Source organism: Solea solea, chromosome 15 (genome assembly GCF_958295425.1).
Source record: "Solea solea chromosome 15, fSolSol10.1, whole genome shotgun sequence".
NCBI lineage: Eukaryota > Metazoa > Chordata > Actinopteri > Pleuronectiformes > Soleidae > Solea > Solea solea.
In genome coordinates this window covers 17,113,981-17,135,112 of record NC_081148.1, presented here as the reverse complement: position 1 = coordinate 17,135,112, position 21,132 = coordinate 17,113,981, and the positions used below count along the sequence as shown (strand labels likewise).

The 21,132-nt window shown below is 41.4% G+C and overlaps 1 protein-coding gene across 6 annotated transcripts in view; it reads left to right on the top strand.

Annotated features, from left to right (window-relative positions):
- Positions 1-19,958, top strand: part of adgrb3 (adhesion G protein-coupled receptor B3) — a 100,954-nt gene extending 80,996 nt beyond the window's left edge. For 3 of the 6 annotated variants that reach the window (XM_058651667.1, XM_058651666.1, XM_058651671.1), the window contains 15 exons: positions 240-366; positions 1,400-1,503; positions 1,611-1,713; positions 8,441-8,591; positions 10,361-10,430; positions 10,808-10,874; positions 12,078-12,181; positions 12,511-12,609; positions 12,878-13,049; positions 13,450-13,545; positions 14,318-14,357; positions 15,696-16,375; positions 16,510-16,545; positions 17,439-17,543; positions 18,852-19,958. In XM_058651667.1, the coding sequence (XP_058507650.1) occupies positions 240-366; positions 1,400-1,503; positions 1,611-1,713; positions 8,441-8,591; positions 10,361-10,430; positions 10,808-10,874; positions 12,078-12,181; positions 12,511-12,609; positions 12,878-13,049; positions 13,450-13,545; positions 14,318-14,357; positions 15,696-16,375; positions 16,510-16,545; positions 17,439-17,543; positions 18,852-19,040 (2,143 nt within the window). In that variant the 3' untranslated portion in view covers positions 19,041-19,958. The remainder of the gene's footprint in view (positions 1-239; positions 367-1,399; positions 1,504-1,610; positions 1,714-8,440; positions 8,592-10,360; positions 10,431-10,807; positions 10,875-12,077; positions 12,182-12,510; positions 12,610-12,877; positions 13,050-13,449; positions 13,546-14,317; positions 14,358-15,695; positions 16,376-16,509; positions 16,546-17,438; positions 17,544-18,851) is intronic. The other 3 variants (XM_058651668.1, XM_058651670.1, XM_058651669.1) reach the window with 3 other exon arrangements.
- The last annotated feature ends 1,174 nt before the right edge of the window (positions 19,959-21,132 follow it).

Sequence of the window (21,132 nt, the reverse complement as noted above, 5' to 3'; positions counted from 1 at the left end):
TGTCTTTTTTTTTTTTTTTTTGGAAACGTATACGTAACAGCCTGTGTCGCCTTCGATTCTAACACATAAGTTCAATTAAAAACCCCGAAAGCGATGTCGACAAGTCGCGTGAAGTCGTGCCGCCGCCGCCGCTGCTGCTGCTGCTGCTGCCACCACAGCTGGAATTAAAGCTAATTGCCCTCCTCCTCCTCCTCTTCTTCTATCTCTTCCTCCTCTTCCTTTTCTTTTTGCTCCTGCAGGAACGATTCTTGGGGAGCCTGGTCCGCAAAAGGATGTAAAACAGTGCTCACAGATGCATCCCATACAAAATGCTTATGTGATCGGGTGTCTACCTTCGCCATTTTGGCTCAGCAACCAAGAGAAATAGTAAGTGGGCTACCGATTTGCTATTCAATGTGGGTTTTGTAGTGTGTGTGTCTGTGTGAGAGAGAGAGTGAGGGAGAGAGAGAATGGAAATTGAATCTCTGGTATGCTAATCCCCTTAAATAGTAATTCATAGGCAAAGGGGAGGGGGGTTTGCTGAGGGGATTTACTATTATTTTTTCTAGTTTGCACAAACATTCAGATTACCACAGGGTGTGTGCATGCACATGCATGTCAGTGTGTCCTCACCAATCAAATGCATATCATGGACAGAGATAAAGACCAAAACTTTCTTGTGCACCCTTTTTTTTTCTTTGAGTAGTGACAAATCATTTCAGATTCTGTAGGGGAGCCGTGTTTTGGTCGCCATGTGCCGCAAAATGTCGCTGAAGTGTGTAATTTTGCGAGGCAATAATGTAATTAACAGTGAGAACACAGAGTACTTCTTACACTGTGGCCTCTGCACGCTTGAAGTCAGCAGGAGCTAAAAACACAAACACATCTATTCCCTCTTCTCTGTTTGGGGCCTTCATGGAGTATTGAACAACAGAGTTGAAACCACTCATGTGGACATGGAACTGTATTTATTTAAGTAATGATTCACTCAGGACTTGTGTTTAGAATGTATTGGCCTGAAACAGCGTTTTATTGTGTCTAAACCTGGCTGCAGATGCCGGGCCTGTGATTGGCCCTTGGCTTGCATCAGCATGAAGAAAGAATCAACAACAATAACAATACCTTGATGCACTCAAGATGATAGATTTCAGTGGCTTTGGTTCAGCCTTCAGTGTTTTGTGATTTAATTTCAAGGCACAGACAGGTGGAAAGTTTAGTGCAATGCATCTAAACAACCTTCAGAGCCCACGCATACATTTCAAAGCCCACAGTACATTAAAGAGCCCACTGTGGAGCATTGAGATTGGCAGTGGTTGTTTTGATTGGTTCCCTCGCCGGGCAACAATAAAGATTTACTGTTCTGCATGAACCACATCCAACCTCCCACTGACTGCTTTGCTTTGCTCTGTCTCCTTCACAGACCATGGAGTACTCAGGGGTTCCATCTGTGACATTGATAGTTGGCTGTGGTCTCTCCTGCCTCTCCTTGATTACGTTGGCAGTGATCTATGCCGTGCTATGGAGGTAACTGCAACACTTCCGGAGCACACGGTTCACTCTCAGGGTGACGTTGTCGCAAACCCTATTTGTTCAGTCAATTATTAATAATTCCGTTGTTTGGTTTGGTTTAGATATATCCGCTCTGAACGATCCATCATCCTGCTCAACTTCTGCCTGTCTATAATCTGCTCCAACATACTGATCCTTGTCGGACAAACACAGACCCACAATGCGGTAAGTGTCGTTTTAAGGATTTATTCTGCTCAGTTTACAAAGTGCGGAGGCTGCACATTGGTTGTTTTACATACCAACGGGTTTAAGTGAAGATAAACAAAATCAAACATCCCTGTGGCCTTGACGACAACGCAGTGCTCTTTATTCTGACAGGTTATTAAGGTGCATAAAATGTGTAGCGTCTTACGCAGAATATTATGTGATTTTAAAGATATAAACCTTGTTCTCAATCAATTTGGGACATCAGCTTTCCTCTTCTTCCGAAAAGGCTGAGATTAGACTTCATTCACTAGACATCCAATCGACAAAATAGTGTCTTTTGTGTGCCAGATGTTAACTCTGTCATTGAGCATAAGAACAAGAGTATAATTGTTAGATTACAGCCTCTTTCAAACAGATTACTCACTTTCTTTTTTTAGTTTTGCACTAAAAAGCTATTCATATTTCATCTCAATGGAAAATGAAGTGTTATGTCTAAATTGGCTGAGGACCATTGGTCTTTACTCAGAAGGTTCATTATCCTCTGATAAAAATGAACACACCCTCGACGCTGATCTTTAATTATGATTAAAAGAGATGCACACAAGAAAAATAAGAAATAATCTTAAGTAAGTTGAGATGGATGCTGTGGTTCAAACTGCACTGAAATTGTTAACAAGTCAGAATAGGCATCTGGTAGTTAGGGAGCTTTGACAGAGAGGGAGGAGTTAGGCAGACATGATGCACACCAGGAGACATTGTTCATCAATCAATCACAGAATAATGAAATCATGCTGGTGCCACCATGAAAGGATCATCTAATGGTGACAATAAAGCAATGCTTACAAATTGTTCTTGGAGGATAAAAGCACATGTGTCATTAGTGGAATGACTCAAGGCCAGCAGAAGGATGTGAAGTATAGTTTTTGCTCAGATGTCGGCTGAATAGAAGATCAAGTCAGCAGGTACAAGCAGCAGACTTCCATACTTACACACACACAAAAAAAAAAACCCATCTGCTCCCAATAGATATGTAAAAATAAAACTTCCTCTCTCCTGCTCGGTAACTAGCCAGTAAAGAAGAGGCTGATGTAAAATATTGTTTGACGAAGAGTAGATGGGGATTTACAAGCTGCCCACACAGATGCTCGTCTAAATCACTTGGCAGCACTACAGAATGACATATTGTCCAATTACATAGACATTTGTTTTGAAACCATATTCTCAGCATATACCTGTTCTGTTTGCAAGGAGCCCATTGCAGTGTTTTTATGCCCCACCGCTGGATATTGACACAATAAGGCCAAGAAGGACTTGGAAAATGATTATTAATTTGATGTATTTCCTAAGCAAATGTGCAAATGTGTTGTTGCTATACAACATGGTGACTTGCACTGTGAATGCAGGTCTGGAGACAACTGGGCCCAGCAGCATTTGGGGGGGTCATGTTAAATCTGACCTAGCTCATTATTTGAATGCTTCTCCCCATGATTTATTTAGTATATATATATATATATATATATACTGTATATTTATACATGCATACATACACCGAGTATACGCACACTGTAGTCTAGTCTCCGCTCAAATAAATGTGAAGAAACTGCAAATATTCTTTGAATCTGCATTCAGAAATCGAGAGAAAACAGCAGCCACATCTGTTTCCAGTCTGTTGCTGGCCCTTGCATGTCTGGCAGGAAATAATAAGTTAGACCATGGATGCACTGAGCTTAAGGGCATTTTTTTTTTAAAATCTGAGCTGATTTGAAGCCTTGTCAGATCTAATCAGGGCTCCAGTCATCTCCTGCCTTGATTATGAGGAGCACCACTTAACACGGGATGCTCGCTCTGTGTGCTTCTAATAGGATATCTGTCTTTGAAATCTGCAAAGAGATTACGTGCCTTTTTTCCGAAAAACCCACTGACATACTGAAGATGTCATTTCAGAATGACTCGACAAACTACCTTGGCTGACTCACCGTCTGGCAAAATAAGGCAGCAGTGACTAATGAATTCTGGCCAATATACAGTGGTTATTAATACGGAGCGTTAACGCTGCACTCATCACTATTGTCATATCGCAACGTATCAGAAGACGTTTCGAGTAAAGCTCTCTGGTGTAACTGTTAGAAACTCCATGTTAGCATCTAATGGCTGTTCTATATGGGTCAGGATTGTGTGGAAGAATAAATAGCGTGTTATAAATGTGATTTTAATTATTTAGATCTATTGTTAAATATAGGCATGGCAAATGAAAATTATTATTATTGTTTTATACTTTTTAATTGGATGTACAAAGAGCACATGTATACATGTGTTTAAAAACGTGAAAAAAAAATCCTTTAATATAGTTGTATTTATTTGTCAGTTTGAAGAACCTACTTCATGAGACGAATAGCTTTTCCAGGTCCTCACTAAATTCATGTGTGTTTGAATACTTAAGTTCTGTTTGTTGCTGTGCGTGAAACCTTCAGGACAACGGATTCCTTACTATCACTCCTTTGTTGTGTCTTGATTATGTTGTGATGATTTCAGAAATGTGTCATGTGTTAGATCAGACGGCCAGCGGAGAGGGGAGAATACACAACTCCGGTGTGGGTTTAATGGTCATGCTTCCTGACACTTCCTCACTTGTTTTTCCTTCCACTCTTGTGAGGAGTGCATATAATTGGCTCCACTGCTTGTGAATTCAGGGTTGCTCATCATCTAAAAGGAATCATCTCTTTGCTGTGGAGGTGTCCTCTGGGAGCAGGGAGCCAGTGAGTCACCTTAGCCTGTCTGTGCTTCTCCTTTGTCCTCTGTCACTGTTCATCCTGGTTCCTGGAGGAAAGACAAACAGAAAGGAAGCAGGGACTCTGCTGGTTGCTCCAGTGGAGGTAGAGAGTTAGAGAGGATGTTCCTGTGAGGTGGTCCAACCATAATGAGTAAAAAAAAATAAATACACAAAGTGAGTGGAAGTCAAAGACCCAGAGGTCGACGGTGTGTCGGCCAGTCCTCTCAGAGAATCTAGTAAACAGATCATTGGGAATTTATTGGCTTTTATGGAATAGCTCTGATGGCATGCCATGAAGTTACATCTGCCCACAGTTGCGTCTGCATAAAAGGCACAGATCTCTCTCGGGCACACATACTTCTTGATGCATTACGAGATTAAAAGTGATTGATCACTTTCTGTTCCAACGCTGCACGTCATGTATCAGCACAGATGGCTTATCAAAGCTGGCGTCTTGTCAAAACTAACATCCCTATAATCATTTAAAGCTTGATGATAAAATGTTTAAATAAAATGTAATTAATAGGTCCCATGACATTAGCAAATTAAGTTTTTTTTTTTTTTTTCTTGATTACATTTAAATAAAGACATAATTAAACATCTTTTTTTTATTGAGTCTCTAAATTATTGCAGCATATGAGACAAAGATTAGTCTGAGTAACCATAAATGATGACTAGAAATAGGTAAAGTCAACATGCAGCTCATTCTGTACTCAGTGGGCTAACAGTTTGAATCCTCTAGTGAGGCTCTTTCAAGTACTGTTATATAATTTAAATAAGGTAGGCAGAAGTAAAAGTCATATAAAGCTTCATTATGCTTTGCTTAGATACCTGGATCTTCAAAATGTATTAAAAGTCACACACAGGCGTTAGTTGGCGTTAACATAACCGATTAAGCATTATCTAGTTTAATGTTGTTATGGAGGTGGTTTTAGTCAAACTGAAATCTCTTTCAATGCACCAGCAACAGTGCTGTTATGAAATGATTATATTATCATTCATATAATACAATATGTGACGGAGCGATGCGTACCAAAAACCTGACCTCTCGCTATTGAACTAGTGTTGAGAACATCTCATCACCCATCTTTCCTTTGTGTCCGTCAACTCTGCAAGGTTTTAATGTGGTCCCTTCCTCACTTCCTGTTGCCATGGATACCGACACAGTGCACTCAACATCTCCCGGCATTTGCCTTCCTAAAGGGCAGCGTGAACTCTACGTTTCAACCTTCATTTTTGCAAGACGGCCCCGTGTCCAACAAGGTGCTGTCGTAAAGTTCTTATAATGTACGCCTCTCAAATGCAATTCTATGTTCGAGTACTAATGAGATCAGGCGCTATAGGAAACGGCTGCACATGACCTGTTTCCAGGAAACAAGGCAAGCTCTATTTTCAGCTCCTTGAAGCAACAGCACCAGATTTAGCTGTTGGTGTGAGTCTTTAAGCAAGAAAGCTACCGCATATGACACACTCCTTTTATTGTCTCTAAAATGGCTGTTTTTCAGTGAATGTATGCTTTTCCTCCGCGATGTTTATCCCCCACAACAGCGTGACTGAACGCTTGTATGCATATAGAGGTCATTTCATATTCAAATAACGATGCACATCGTTAGTCATACATTTTTCCCGGCTCTGTGAGCCGGAGATGTGTTTTTGCAGATGTAAGTTGTAGCAGCAGATGTTATCTCCATCCATCTTTATGTTCTCTGCTTTGAAGTTGGTGTTGAGTAATCGATTGGGTGCGTTTTTTTCGGGGTTTTTTTGGCTCAAGGCCGTAGACTCTCTCCACGGTGTTGTACAGGATTCCTGCATAGGTGGTAAAACAGATGAGAGGTGTGCGAGTCTGTCGTGGAAACCAGTCTGTGGCTGTAGTTCATACCCAAATCATGTTTGTGTGAAATAAGTAGCTTCTCTTTCTCCTCATTGTTGTGTCTTGGTCTGGTTGAAATCCTGTTTGAAATTACCCCCCCAGTTCTCTATCGTGCACTGTAATCCTCCCCGGTGTTTGTTTGCGTTTTTGTCGTCTTGATACAAATGCAAATCCTGCCCGCGTCCTCCTGTTATGTGGAAGAATGCAAAGCCAAATGATTGTCATCGCACAACAGTGGCGCGCTGACGTTCAATTCAGAAAATGAACTGCAGAAAAGCGGGGTATACTGTATGTGGCACAGTAGAATGCTATTCTGTAGCTTATTAAAAACCTGATGCAGAGCATGAGATTCCCACGCAAGCAGCTGTACACACCTGTAATTGCTACTGTGTATGAACATGTGAGGGGGGGGGGGGGGGGGGCCTCACAGTGTTTTGCATGTTCTCCTGTTGTGTGGGTGGGTTTTCTCCAGGTTCTCTGCTTTCCTTCTGCATGTCCAAAAAACATGTAGAGATTAACTGGACACTGCATTACGAGAATAGGGGTAGTATTTTTGAAAAATAGTGCTTCTTAACCTCAGAGGTGGGCACGTAACAAAAAAAATAAATATTATAAAAATATTCAAAAATATTACCCCTATTCTGCAAATCATCTTTACAGCATTAGCAGCTCTAAAGTTGTGGAAATCTTTAGTTGTTGTTTGTTTGTTTTTACCAAAGCTGAAAAGGATTTTTGTGTATTTCAGTTCATTAGCATGCCACCAAGAGCCTTTCACATAAAACGCGGTTTCACATAAAACGCGGTTCATAACGACGCTGCCCGAATTTCCATTTCAGCGTTATTAATTAGACGTGACAATAGGTGATAAAGGGTTCCGAACGGGGTGAATTTTAACAAGCTGTGTGAAAGTGTAGACGTCTGCCAAAACTGGCTCATAATATCAATCAATAATCAAATGTATGTTTTCTGGTGTCACATTTCACGAGTCGTTCAGTTAAGACGCAGTGTTAACACACATTAATCTAAAACTGCAGCTTTTTTTTTTTTTTACATTACAGATTATATGAAACGTATCCCGTCGATTAAGGCAGGATGATGACTTTATATGAAAGCCTAGAATATTATATAATAAGCACAAATCCTAATTTTCTACCTTAAGCCACATCTACAGTACAGTAATAGATACTCCGGGGTTTCTAATTTCCTCGGCATGAGGTAATGGAAGGATTGTTTTGTGTGAACCTTGCGAACACAACAGGGGGCGGATGGGTTCAGTGTGGTTCTCTTAGCGGGAAGATTAAGTATATAGGAGATCTCACAGTATGGTGTGTGGATGCCCTGGGACTAGATGATGCACCTCAATCTCTCCCTCTTTGTGAAGTGTCACTCACATTACCGCAGTCTACACGCTTGCAAACAATCCAAAGAGAGAAAAATACTTCATCTCTTCTCATTCACAAATGACAGTGTGTGTGGTGACAAAAGGGTTTTCTTCCTTTCTTCTATTTCCTCGTCTAAACAATCCGATCAGAGATTCCTCTCCGGGAAACACAGATGAGCGAGCTAATGGAGCTGAAAAGTCCAGCCACAGCGCTCAGGCCTGAATGTCGTCTGCTGTGTCTTCCGACATGTGCGTTCGATATCATTCAGGCTGTGTTGTGGTCTATCCTCCTCCCCCCCCCCCCCCCCTCCCCTCTGTGTAAAACAGTTGACCTTGGCTCACATGCCTCCAGGTGGAATCCCCAGCATACTAATCAGGGTTAGTGCAGAGAGGAATGCTATGCTGTGGCCTTCTCTGTCTCAGTTAGCCGGACTCTTATCTCTATACTACCATGATCACCTCTGCTGCTGCATTTCAAACCACTGCACAGATTGGTATCATCAGTGAATGGTCTGGAATGGCAAATCCTGTTAGTTAGAAGAGTTAAGAAAAATATCAATATAATTGATTGGCATCTGTGGGGAGCTGCTTGCATCTGGAGTCAAATGCTTGTGGAATCTGATGGAGTGCGCCTCCATTTTTATAAAAGCTGTATTGAAGTCGGACGCGAAGCTGTCGTTTGAATCCACGGTTACTTAACGTCCTCTTTATCTTGTATTTATAGGGTGTGTGCATCATGACAACGGCCTTTCTGCACTTCTTCTTTCTGGCGTCGTTCTGCTGGGTCCTCACCGAGGCCTGGCAGTCCTACATGGCAGTGACGGGAAAGGTTCGGACCAGGCTCATACGCAAGCGCTTTCTGTGTCTGGGCTGGGGTAAGTAAGCTGCGTGTTCCTTAAGCGTCTCCCATTATCTCCCATTATACTTGGCTGCTGCCGTGATTCTGCCAAGGTCGTCTATCGAGACGTCTTTCCAAGCAACTATATCTGCTCCATTTGCTTTTCTCGTCCGGTCCTCAGCAGATCTTCACCCTGTCAGGTTCTTTGTTGTGATACATTTGTGTTCCAGTTAAGCTCTCTGAGCGTCGGGTATATTTGTGAGGCTTGAGCAGTGGGGGTGACACAGAGTGGTGATGCTCTCCTGTCGCAGGTTAAAATGACCTTATGTCTGATCAAGAGAGCGTGAGTGGAGCGTTTCCACTGCAGCAAAAAAACATTTTGTCTGGTATTCTCAGACATAAGAGCTCAGGAGAGTTTTCTTTTTTTTTTGGCTTTTTCGGAAACAAAAGTATTGGATTTATCTACTGGAGCTTGCTGTGACAAGATGTGATTATACAAAATCTGAAATGCTTTGCAGAAGTGAATGCAATCTGTTTCAAACAGAATACAGATATCAATGTGCAGACAATGTCCTCAGTGTGGGTATTAGGATGTTAGGTTTCCACTGCCTCCTATGCTGTGAGCCCTGCGCTCAGATATTACAAAGATAGAACAATAACAATTACATATTAAGTAGGAAATGAAGGTGAATGTGCATAATAACAACACAAGCAGGAGAAATTACTGTATCGACAATTTCTATCCCCTCATTTGATGAATGTCAGCACGAGTCCTTGTCCAAAGGCTTCTGTCGTATAGACTACTAGAAATCTCTTCTTTAAAAAAATCAATTTGATTGTGAAATAGCCCACACTCATACTTCTTGTTACCTAGCAACAAACAAGGCTGTCTTAGTCATTGCGGTGCCACTGCCTGCTGCAAAAGTGGACAAAAGCTGTTGTACAATCACACAGATTTCGACAATTCAACCATCACTAAGACACTTTGTGTGCCAGTTAAAATGCATTATGTTATGACCACTGCTACATGCAATGACTTGAAAGTGAACCGATTCTGATCCTTCACAGATTAGAACGTGCACTCCAGAAAAGAAAATGATTCCTTAAATGATGTGCAGCACATGACACCTGTTGACTTGTAATTCAGCCTGTTTGAGCTGCAGCATCTCCGCCAGGCGCTTTCCAGCCGCTGTGATTTATGACATGCTTGTGTACACGCGGCACTCTTTACCTCGCCGGCACTGCAGAGAAGCAACGGATGGCCACAGGGTCTTTGCCTCGTGCCTCCGGGAAACTGATTACATCAATAGCACCTGTCTGTGCCGCCCTAAGAGGGAAAAAAGTGTTAATATTCTGTGCACATAGTAAGGATCACATCTATTACGCCAATCTGCAACGAGGAGCAATGAAAAGATTCATGCATCTAAAAAGTGTGGAGTGCGTGGAAAATTCTTACAGCACAGCGAAGGAAAATGTACTGTGTGGTTTTCTAGAAGTGATGCTCTGCTGCCATTTTGTCAGTGCACAGAACAGTGGGCTCTCCTCTGCCATCTAATGTCATATTGTACGATTTATGTTGAACAAATTGTTGAAATGTCTATTCTGCGTATATCATATATTACTCCGAGATAATTGTGTGGTCTCATACTAAGGCTTCTTTCTAATGGAGTGAATCCAGTTGCACTTTGTTTAATGACTAGACGGCGCGCAGCCTGATTCTTTTTTTTTTTTTTTTTGGAAGATTTATGGATTTATATTCTCGGAGAACAGCTCAAATAACTATTGATTGTTTTTTTTCTTTTTAAGGATTACCAGCTTTAGTGGTCGCTGTTTCAATGGGATTCACCAAAACAAAGGGCTATGGGACACCCTTATAGTAAGTTTCTTCTTTTAGTATAAGTCTGTTATTTAGAAATACATGCATTAGGTTAATGGAATGTCTTCACTGGCTTATTGATGCTAAATAGCGCCATAAACAAAGTCCCCCCCCAAACCCAATCAGATTTCAAAATAGCGCAGCAAGACCCCAATTTCAACTGAGTTGTATCCCTGCTGGATACCCAGTGCATAAACACTGCTTAAAATCTCTTTAGCATTTTATTACCCTGTGAAACTTTGGAAAAAAAGAGTTACAGCATATGGCACATCTCCCCTGACAGTCAAGGGAAATACAATTCTATGCTGGTGTGCACCATTAACTTGGATGTTAATGCCTTGGTGGGAGTTAACTGTTTTTCTCTGCTTTCCCTGCAGCTGTTGGCTGTCTTTGGAGGGTGGGCTCCTGTATGCCTTTGTTGGACCCGCAGCTGCTGTTGTTCTGGTATGTTTCAGTCATCAGATGTCAGTCCAGTTTTTACTTTTGCATGAGAACACAAGGGAAATCTCAGATCTCCATTTTTTTTGCACAGCTTCTGAATAATAATAAGAATAGAAAACTGGCATTTTACTCCTTGTTTTTTTTTTTTTTAAATGCTCACAAGCCATTATCTAGTTTGATAGTGATGGTAGAGTATCAGTGTGGCACAACTTCATTGTGTTAAGACAGTGTCGTAAAATGCCTAACAGGAGGAACACTGTCTGGTTTCAAAGTCAAAGTAATGAGCATCCCATCAGGCAACCTGCTCAAGCTGTGAGGTTATAAATTATTTATGCGTCAGATTTGTACAAAATCCAATATACTCGAGTATTTTAATTATCTTCGTGTTGTTGTACAGAGACAATTACACAAAGAATGAGTCCACAAAAGTCTGTCACAGGAAGAGAGTAATCTTTATTCATTGTCAAACATGTGTCCTGTGGAGCGATTTTAAAAAATGACCTCATTTGTGACAAATCATCTTAGTTTGAGCATCGGATAAACTCTTACAGTTCTGCGCTTTTTTTTTATTCACGGTTCATGGCACCGCATTAACAACAGGTGTCGGGTGAAAATGTACACACACGCTTAAATGCATGCAGCCTTCATTAACACGAGGAACAAAGAGGAGTAAAAGCAACCACGACATTGATAAACAAAGAAATAAAAAGGAATTACCTTTGGATCGTAGCAACAGGGCTGATCTGAGGGACCGGACCTGTTGGAACAAAAAAACAACAGTTGGATATAAATAGTAAAAGTAAAAAGACAAATGTTTTAAAGAGCTGTTCCCCCCGCGGCCACTGGAAATCTCCATCAGTTTTCTATTAGCGTAGTACTTCTAATAATAGGAGAAGGTGCCTTTCAAGTGTTTCTTGTCAGGGAGATCTTTTCTTAAGGCTTTTGTGCTGGGCTGAGTGGGTAGAACATGCCTCATCTCCTGGCTGAAATGTCACAGAGATGAACAAACAATAGAAGCTGGAGGTCAAAGCTCAGTGCAGATGAAAAAAACTAAAGGAAATGCCTGCAGGACGATGACATAAACCGGTGTCTACCAATGGAGAATGTCAAGTTGGGAAATGCAAATAGCCTATTGATTTTGAAATGATCTTGTTGCTGTTGATTTATTGTGAAGTTAATATTCCCGGGTCTCTTTTCTATCGACAGGTCAACATGGTGATCGGTATCTTGGTGTTTAACAAGCTTGTGTCCAGAGACGGCATTCTGGACAAGAAGCTGAAGCACCGAGCAGGGTATGACAGCACATCCTTGTTAGTATTTCGGCTTTTTCTTCTACACCTTTTTATTCTCAAAAATTCATGCACAAATGTACGTATTGATGTATGTATGTATAGATATGGAGATTTAGACCCCCTTCTTTCTTGCTGCCAAAAGGAAATTAGAGGCATAAACATAAAGAGGTCAGATCTCTCTCGGGAGCGACATGGCTTCGCGTTTCCCTGGCAGAATCAGTCCAAGATGGAAATCATTACATCGCCCACACATTGGCTGTGTCTGCTGATGCTAATATGACGGGGGGGGGGATTTAAAGTCGGGATAGTGGCGTTGTTTGTCATGCTGTTGTCTCTATGTCCCACAGACAGATGAGTGAGCCGCATACAGGATTAACTCTCAAGTGTGCCAAATGTGGTGTTGTATCAACAACTGCTTTATCAGCAACTACAGCTAGCAATGCAATGTAAGTGCCTGTCAGTGTCTCTGAATCAATAAGACGATGCTACAGGGAGTCTCTGCATGTACACTGTGTCCACCTCTACAGTTTAGACCAGTGCAGCGTGAAACCACAGGAGATCGCATGTACAGTGTTGGAATATCTGTCATTGTAAACGTGTCATACTACACTGTATGGTTTCTAGTGGATTTAAAAAGAAGCCCTGATGCAGATTTTACTCACATCATCGCTCCTACTGTATTCCATCGACATGATCCTTCCTCCCTCGTTGCAGGGCGTCCCTGTGGAGCTCCTGCGTCGTCCTACCTCTGTTGGCTTTGACCTGGATGTCCGCAGTGCTCGCCATGACAGACAAGCGCTCCATCCTCTTTCAGATCCTCTTCGCAGTTTTTGACTCACTGCAGGGATTCGTCATTGTGATGGTGCACTGCGTCCTACGGAGAGAGGTAAACGGCTTACGTGAGGTCATCTTTCTTTTCCCCCGTTCTTCTTCATTTACTTGACTCTTGATCTAAATGTTGCAGGGAACTTAAAGCCATTAAGTTATGCAAACCAAAGGGAATAATAAAAGACACCTGCCCTCCTAGCTATGCTCTTTTCACTCTGCTGCCTTGAGAGAAGCAGGACAGAAGCATCAAAAGTGGCACAAATTGACTATTAAACCGTAAACTCAAAATACCATAAACTCAAAAGTATTTTATTGTTATGTTTTATGCTTATTTATTATTGTGTTGAGATATTTGTATTGCACTAGCTTTCAGAATTTCAATGTCGTCTCCAATGACAACAAAGGCTATTCTATTCTATTCTATTCTATTCTATTCTAACCACACCCCCCATCCTTAGGTCCAAGACGCTTTCCGATGTCGGCTCAGAAACTGCCAAGACCCAATCAGCGGCGATGCAACAGGAACGTTTCCCAACGGGCATGCTCAGATAATGGTAGGCACAGTTAGCCTCTGTTATCTGTGACCATTAGATCCTCTATAATTTAAGCAGACCTAATGTCCCCTGGTTATTTATAATGCACACGCACGCCCCCCCCTTGACCTTAAATGAACTTGATTTTTCCATTTTTTAGTTTTTCATGATTCAATTAAATGTGGTCTCTAAAACATAATAGGTTTACAATTTTCACACATTGTTTTTTTTTGCAAAGCTCCAGTTGCATGTTGGGTAGACCCTTGGTCCTCTGGTTGATTTCCACAGGCCTTAAGCCCAATCCTTTATTCCTATTTGATTGAACTTAGTGTCCATGTTTTCCACACGTCCCTCTCATTTCCTCCTCTGTCAGTGGTAATGGAGAGCTGCTCCTTGTCTGACCTTTGAAATGGAATATCTGTCTCTTCATCGAGCCTGATGATGATGCCACTGGCACACCATAGCAATGATTTGCTATTAATATTCTAATGCCCTTCAGAGTGAAATAGTTTCCATGATAACAGACTGGTGTCATTAGCGACTAGCACAAAACGCTTCCCAGCTGCTGCACTTGCATTTTTCTTTCCCCGAGATCTTGTATTGATATATTGTTAGGAAGAAGGAAAGGACAAAAATGTCTGCTTTGCATTTTTCTAACACAGTGGGAAATTAGAAAAACATACAGTACACACGTATATATATATATATACACGTGTGTGTGTGTGTCTTCAGTTTTATGTAAAAGGCTTTGTTCTCAGCAGCACTGACCATTTGCCGTTCCTCTTTCCTACAGACAGACTTCGAGAAAGACGTGGACATCGCTTGCCGATCAGGTAAACAGATGGCATCTTATTAAAAAAGTGTCTCCTCGCTTTGCATGCAACAAAAAAAAAAGAGAAACAAAAGAGGTTAGATGGTAAAAAATAGCTCAGGTTACGTAACAAACAACAATCCCTAGAGGAGTTTTTTCACACAGTTACCAAAACACTGACTTTTGTCTGAGAACAAAACTTGTTGGATATTTACTTTATTTGTTGCCTTCACTGCATTTTATTCAGTATGCAGTACATGGAAAAACAGTCACACTGATCGTTATGATATGTTATTTCATATAATGGTGATTTTAACATAATGTTCTAATAGATACAAAGGTACTATGTGCCCGATTTTGGAAAGATTATCATCTTTTTTTGCTAAGATATCTGCATCTCGCTGTCACTGTATTAAAGACAAACCGATGCGTCTCGTAATCAGTGGTGACAACTTGCATCATTTGCACAGAACACATCCTCCGTGGAATAACAGGGAATTATGAAGCTGGTCATCATTTAGCACATTCGGAAACACGACCAGTTAGTTAGGAGACAAAAAAAATGGCCAATGTGAATGTGTGAAGTGATGCTGTGCAGACGTCCGAAAGCTAAAGAGGACATTTCTGATGCACAAAGACGGAACAGATAGGTGTCACTTGTAAATCATGACCAGATTTAGTACCAAGCAAAGGCAGAGTCGGAGAGAAATGCACTTTAACTGATTAGTCGCTGTGGTAAGCATAGTTGGAGTTGGTTGTTTACAGGAAGAGATTATTTTAAGTAGCAGATGTGATGTTCTGCAGTGTCATCCCACAGCATAAAAGTGTAAACTTCAGAGGATGAGAGGATTTCTTTTTTTTTTTTTTTTTTTACATGAATACCAGACGCTGAGTGTTTTCCCCATGTCTACACTGAGCATTAAATGAAACTCACACAAAAAGGCCTATTTGTTGTTATTGTAATCTCTGTGCAGGCGTTTTTGTAAACAGACAATGCAATACCTTCTGATTCATGAGGCAAACTGCTCAGTGGAGACCGAATCTGGTGGATTACAAGGTCACCCCCATACAGTACACAGGGATTAGTATGAAGAGGATACTGTATGGCAGGGAGACTGGCTGTGATTCTCTATGCATACCTGTTGTGTTCCTTTATTTTTAGGTGCAAAGTCATTCACATTTATTTGTCCTGTTATGCCCTGTGCAGAAATTAATCCTTAGAGAGATAGATCTTATTCATTTGATTTCTTTTTTTTTTTTTGGTTATTTTGATCACATGCTGGATAATCTCAGACAAACTGTGACATTACTTTCATTACTGTGAAACTCTGACTAATCCCCACATCCCTCTGCCCTTCAGCACTCCACAAAGACATGGGCTCTTGTCGTGCTGCCACCATAACGGGTACCCTCTCTCGCATTTCCCTCAACGATGAAGAGGATGAGAAGGCTCCGGAGGGCCTCAACTACTCCACGTTGCCTGGCAACATCATCTCCAAAGTCTTAATACAGCAGCCTTCGGCTCTGCACATGCCAATGGGCGTAGGCGAGCTGAAAGAGCAGTGCATGGTTGACAGCAACGTCGACATGCGGCGCACCGTTTACCTGTGCACCGACGACGCCCTGCGAAAGAGCGATCAGGACATGGGCGGCCACGACATGGACGGCCACTCGGCACAGGGCCAGATGATGGAGACAGACTACATAGTCATGCCGCGTGCCTCTGCCGCAGCGATGTCAGGGGTGGGTAACGTGCCCACCCTCCTGAAAGAGGACACCAAGATGAACATCACTATGGATTCGCTGTCACACGAGAGGCTGATGCATTACAAGATGAGTCCTGATTTCAACATTAGCCCATCGGGCATGGACCACATGAATGTGAACCTGGAGCAGCAGTATCCTGGTGCTCCAGAGCAGATGCAAAACCTGCCCTTTGAACCTCGCACGGCTGTTAAGAACTTCCTCGCTGAGATGGAGGAATCTGCGGGACTTTCTAGGAGTGAGACAGGGTCAACAATATCTATGAGCTCCTTAGAGGTACATATGCTCATGTGAATGGAGAATGCAGAGGACACAGGGCTGCAACAAACACATATACAGTACATGGCTGTGAATGTGCACATCACGCTGATGACGTAATAACTCAATGCCTTTGTGTTTTCTTTCTACAGAGACGAAAGTCACGATATTCTGATCTGGACTTCGAGGTACGTAGAATAAGGTTACTTTGCCGTAGCACATGCATCTAGCTTTTTTTTATGCAGAGAAGAGCCATTTTTTGCAGTTGTGTTTGTCATTTGATTTACTAGTACTTGTTGTGCCTCTTAAGCTTATTGGTTACACAGTCTTGACTCAACAAGATTTATTGACATGCTGTGTAGTTAAGGTAAAAGCAAGGCTGTCAACTGACAAACAGGGCAACAGTTCTCATCTACATTCTATCCTCCTCCATCTCCTCCATCCATTAGCTATACGTTGATTTCCAAAATGTATGCTTTTAAAGGTCATTTGCACATTTCACATCTGATTTTTACCACTGGTTCCAGCAATTATTATATTGGCTTTCGAAACACATATTAAAACCCCCTTTGGCAGGTGTTTAGCAATTTCCTTTGCATTAATAAATCAGGCTTTACTGCATATATATTGTACACTCATTCAAAGTAAAGGAAACATGAGGCTTCTGGCAGCCATTTTGGCATGGGGAGCATTTTGTTTTCACTTATAGATGCACACAGTGAGTCTCTCTTAAAACGCAAGGTTTGTGCCAATCTTTGATGATAAGGATTTCCCTGACTCCAACAAAACTCTAAAAGGCAATTTGTCACTGAAGAATTATGTTTAATCTAGAAACCCCGGCTCCTGCAAATTAAAATAGCTCTGACTTTCAGTGTCCTATCACCTTCACATTAATTATGTTGGTGTTTCCTTTATTTTGGCAGTGGATATATATGCAGAGACCAACAGATTTGTTTCAAACCTGGCCTATACGTAAACTACCATGACACTAACAAATTGATCAGAGTTGGAGGGGGTGGAGAGGAAGATGCATTTCCATTATTGGCTGTCAATACCAAAGAAAAAACCCTTGCCATTGCAGAAAGTCATGCACACCAGGAAAAGACACATGGAGCTGTTCCAGGAACTGAATCAGAAATTTCAAACCCTGGACCGATTTCGAGACATACCAAATATGGGCAGCATGGTGAGTAACAGGAAAACCAGGGGGGTGACTGTCAGCCAATTAAAGCCAGTAACATCCAATCACCCTTTTTAGATATCCGGTGCAGGACACCTAATGTGTGATTGAGCAAATGAGCAGCTATGTAGCCTAAGTATTCATGTGGAAGTTAACCTTCCTATAGATGTGAGCCTGCCAGCAGCTGGTGGGGGCGAGTGAGGGGGCCGCCCCTTAAAAGCACCGGAGCATTTTTCTCCACAAGGCCAGACTCAGGAAAGGGAAGGGAAGACCTTTGGTAATCTTGTTGCAATCGAGTGCATCCATCCCAATGCAAGGCCATGAATGCACTTTTATTTACATGCACATTTATCTATTAGCAACCCCATCATTTTTTCCATTAATGCATGGCAGATTATTTAATCAATCGGCATCTATACAAATATTACTGTAAATTCACCTCTTCTGCAACTGTGTGTGGGAGGGGGGGGAGTTTTCTTCAACGTCGGGAGCGTGAAGTCAGGCGATTTTTTTTTAAAGGATTCTTCCCGACCTTGTTGCTGCAAATCAAAAGTCCCATCGTGTGTCTCCACACCTGACTGGAGCTGGAGACGATGAGGATGTCAAAGCTGTAGCCGTCGCTCTGAGACAACCAGCAATGTTTTCTGTATTGAATGCAACAAAGAGAAATTGAGTGGCCAAAACACAGCCAGACTTTTTAGACATTGACAGCCTTTTGGCCGTATGTAATCCTTTTTCACTCACATTTCAATCAGCCCTGCAGCACAATGTGATTCGAGGTCCGTTGCTTAGTTACCCGTTCGAGTTCCTTTGTGTGGAAAACGAAGTACAATACACTCACACTCGTCCTTTTTTCTTTTTTCCCCCCAAATGAATCTGCTGCAGAGCAGGCTGGAGATATTAGTATCCATTTTGAATTCCCTGTCTGGGAGCAGCTCCTCTCGCTTATTTGAAATAGCGTCTGTGGGACTGTCGATGAGAGCGCATTCAGATGAATGGCTCATACACAAGGCCCACTTAGAGTACCAGTTAGGAAGCTTGGGGAAAACACAAATTCTGCTGAGTTAATGTAAGCATGTTCACATTTAATACACTGCCATTTTCTTTTGTTATTTGATGCTCTCCACAGCATTAATCCATTATTTTCAATTAGCAATAGGTAGAAATTCATATAATGCCTGTTTGAATGAATTGACTTCATTGCAAAAGAATTTTTTTGTATGTGTGTGTGTGTGTGTAAAAAACAACAAATAACATTTTAGCCCCAGAGGATGTCTTGCCACTAATATCACACCCAACTGGCCATGTTCACAGGACAAGGCCATGCCAAACAAGAACCCCTGGGAGAGCTACAATCCAGCCTGTGAGTACCAGAATTACGCCACTATGAATGTACTAGAATCTGACACCAAGAACTCACTGGAGATGACGCCTGCAGAGTGGGAAAAGTGTGTCAACTTACCCTTAGACGTCCAGGAAGGAGACTTCCAGACGGAGGTCTAAGAGGGTGACAAATGGTGAAGAATGGAGAAAATGCAAACTATGAAAGAAGGAGAAAGTTGTGTATTTTGCACTGAATAAAGCAACAGACTTTTCTAACAGCCTTGGCATACATATCTGGATAATACGAGTGTGGCAGGGACATTATGTGCCAATACCATGAATGGACTGAGGAGAGAGAGAGCGAGAGAGCGAGAGAGAGAAAGAAAAATCGGCAGAAAAAACATCAGTGTTACTTTTTGTATTCTCACTAGTGTACTTAGTGTGGGGCAGCCTGGTGTACAATATTTACCATCATGTGTTTCAAATTATCTGTTGAGGTATTGGCTTGAAAAAAAAAACGGAGAAAAAAAAACGGAGAAAAAAAAAAGGGTTTATCTCTCTAGATAAAAACCTCACAAAGCAAATGACGTGCCATGTCGTCCCAGCTTCATTGGGTCAAGTTTTGATTTCATAAAACTTGACCCGGGAGCACAATGTATATATTTATGCAGGTTTTTAAAAAGTTTATAACAGTCTGTTTGGCCATTACTACACTTTTTACTTTATGATATAAAAACATGGGAGGCAAAGAGGATTTTTTCTGTCATATTAAAATGAATGTTTGTCAAGCTACATTCTTCATTGCTTTAAATGCAATAAAGATAATACTCACTTTTATATAAATAATATATTTCACAACTTTAATACTGCAGAATCTGCTTGAAGGATCCCAGCAAGCTCTCACATCTGCAGCTCTGTATAAAATATTTAAAAACAAAATGTTGTATGGTGTAAATAAACTTTTGTCTACATATGTTTTACTTGTGCCAATTTATTTTAATGAGAAAAAAAAAAAATGCCAACCTGATCAAAAGTTATAGCGAAAAATGTTAACATTTGAAAAGGAATGTAAATAAAAGAGGAAATATGTTCGTACTGCTTCAGAGGTTGTGTCAAGTTTATGTTGTCTGTGACATGTATTATTCAGTTTTTTTGGTGGGAGTGTGGCAGGGAATTGTGGTGGAAAAACATTTGAGTTTTAAGAAATCCTAACTTCACATGAAAACTGCTTATGGAACATTTTAGGCTACAGACTGGATTATCCATATAATATCAACAAAGTCCTCTCTCCAGTTCTTACCTTCTCACCTTTTACTGCCCGCTGAAGGTTACCACTGTAAAGTTGCCTCATAAATCCTGCCCTTTATCGGATTTCTGAATCTGGAAATATTTGAACTCCTCATAGATTTCTGGACCACTAGATGGTTAACTTGATTATATCAGTTAGGATTTTTTCCTGGGCAGCCAGGGCCAAATCGAGCACTAATGGGAAGAGGGGGTGTGAGGGCTTAGGGTAAATCTTGTTAGTTCTGTCTGGTCAACTGCCATCCAGCTGGCCCTCCCGCAGCGGGAGCACCAGTCTGTGTCCTTCCTCTGAGGAGCCCACCCATCAGGAGAAGAGGAAGACGAAGAGGAGGAGGAGGTGGTGTGACATGGACCTGCACCATCAGTGAAAATTGACGACAAGAAGGAAAATTGGATGACACTGGGAGTTGTGGCCTAGCTTTACCACAGAAATCTCAGTCTGGATATTGTAATACTTTGGATTTGGAGTCTGTTTCAGTTGAGACTAGACGAGCATAATGAGGTTAAGTACGCACAATGCTGCTGTTTGTTAGTGACTCCAAGAAAGAGGGTTTTCATGAGTATACCATTGTCAACCAGATTGAAGTCATTTTAAAGATAATCATGTATCAGCTTAAAGTCCTTTTTATACAAAGCTAGAAAAAGAGCATCAGAAATAATCTCTGTAAAACAAGAGACATTGAATTTGGTTGAATATTGTTTTTCTTTAGTGGGACGATTTGTCCAAAATGATATTTTATATATCAATTCTTTTTTTTCATTTTCGTTTAAGGAGCCCCAGGATAAAAAGCATAAGCAGCATAAACAAAGTTGCAAATCAAGCAATCACGATTGAAATAACCAGAGTCATCTTGGGAAAACTCATGACCTCATCTGCATTTGTGTTGTTTACCGTTCCTGCAGCTGTTGACACTGTGATCGTTTGCGGAATAAAAGCGTGGCCGACTGGGTTTTTTCCTCTTCAAAG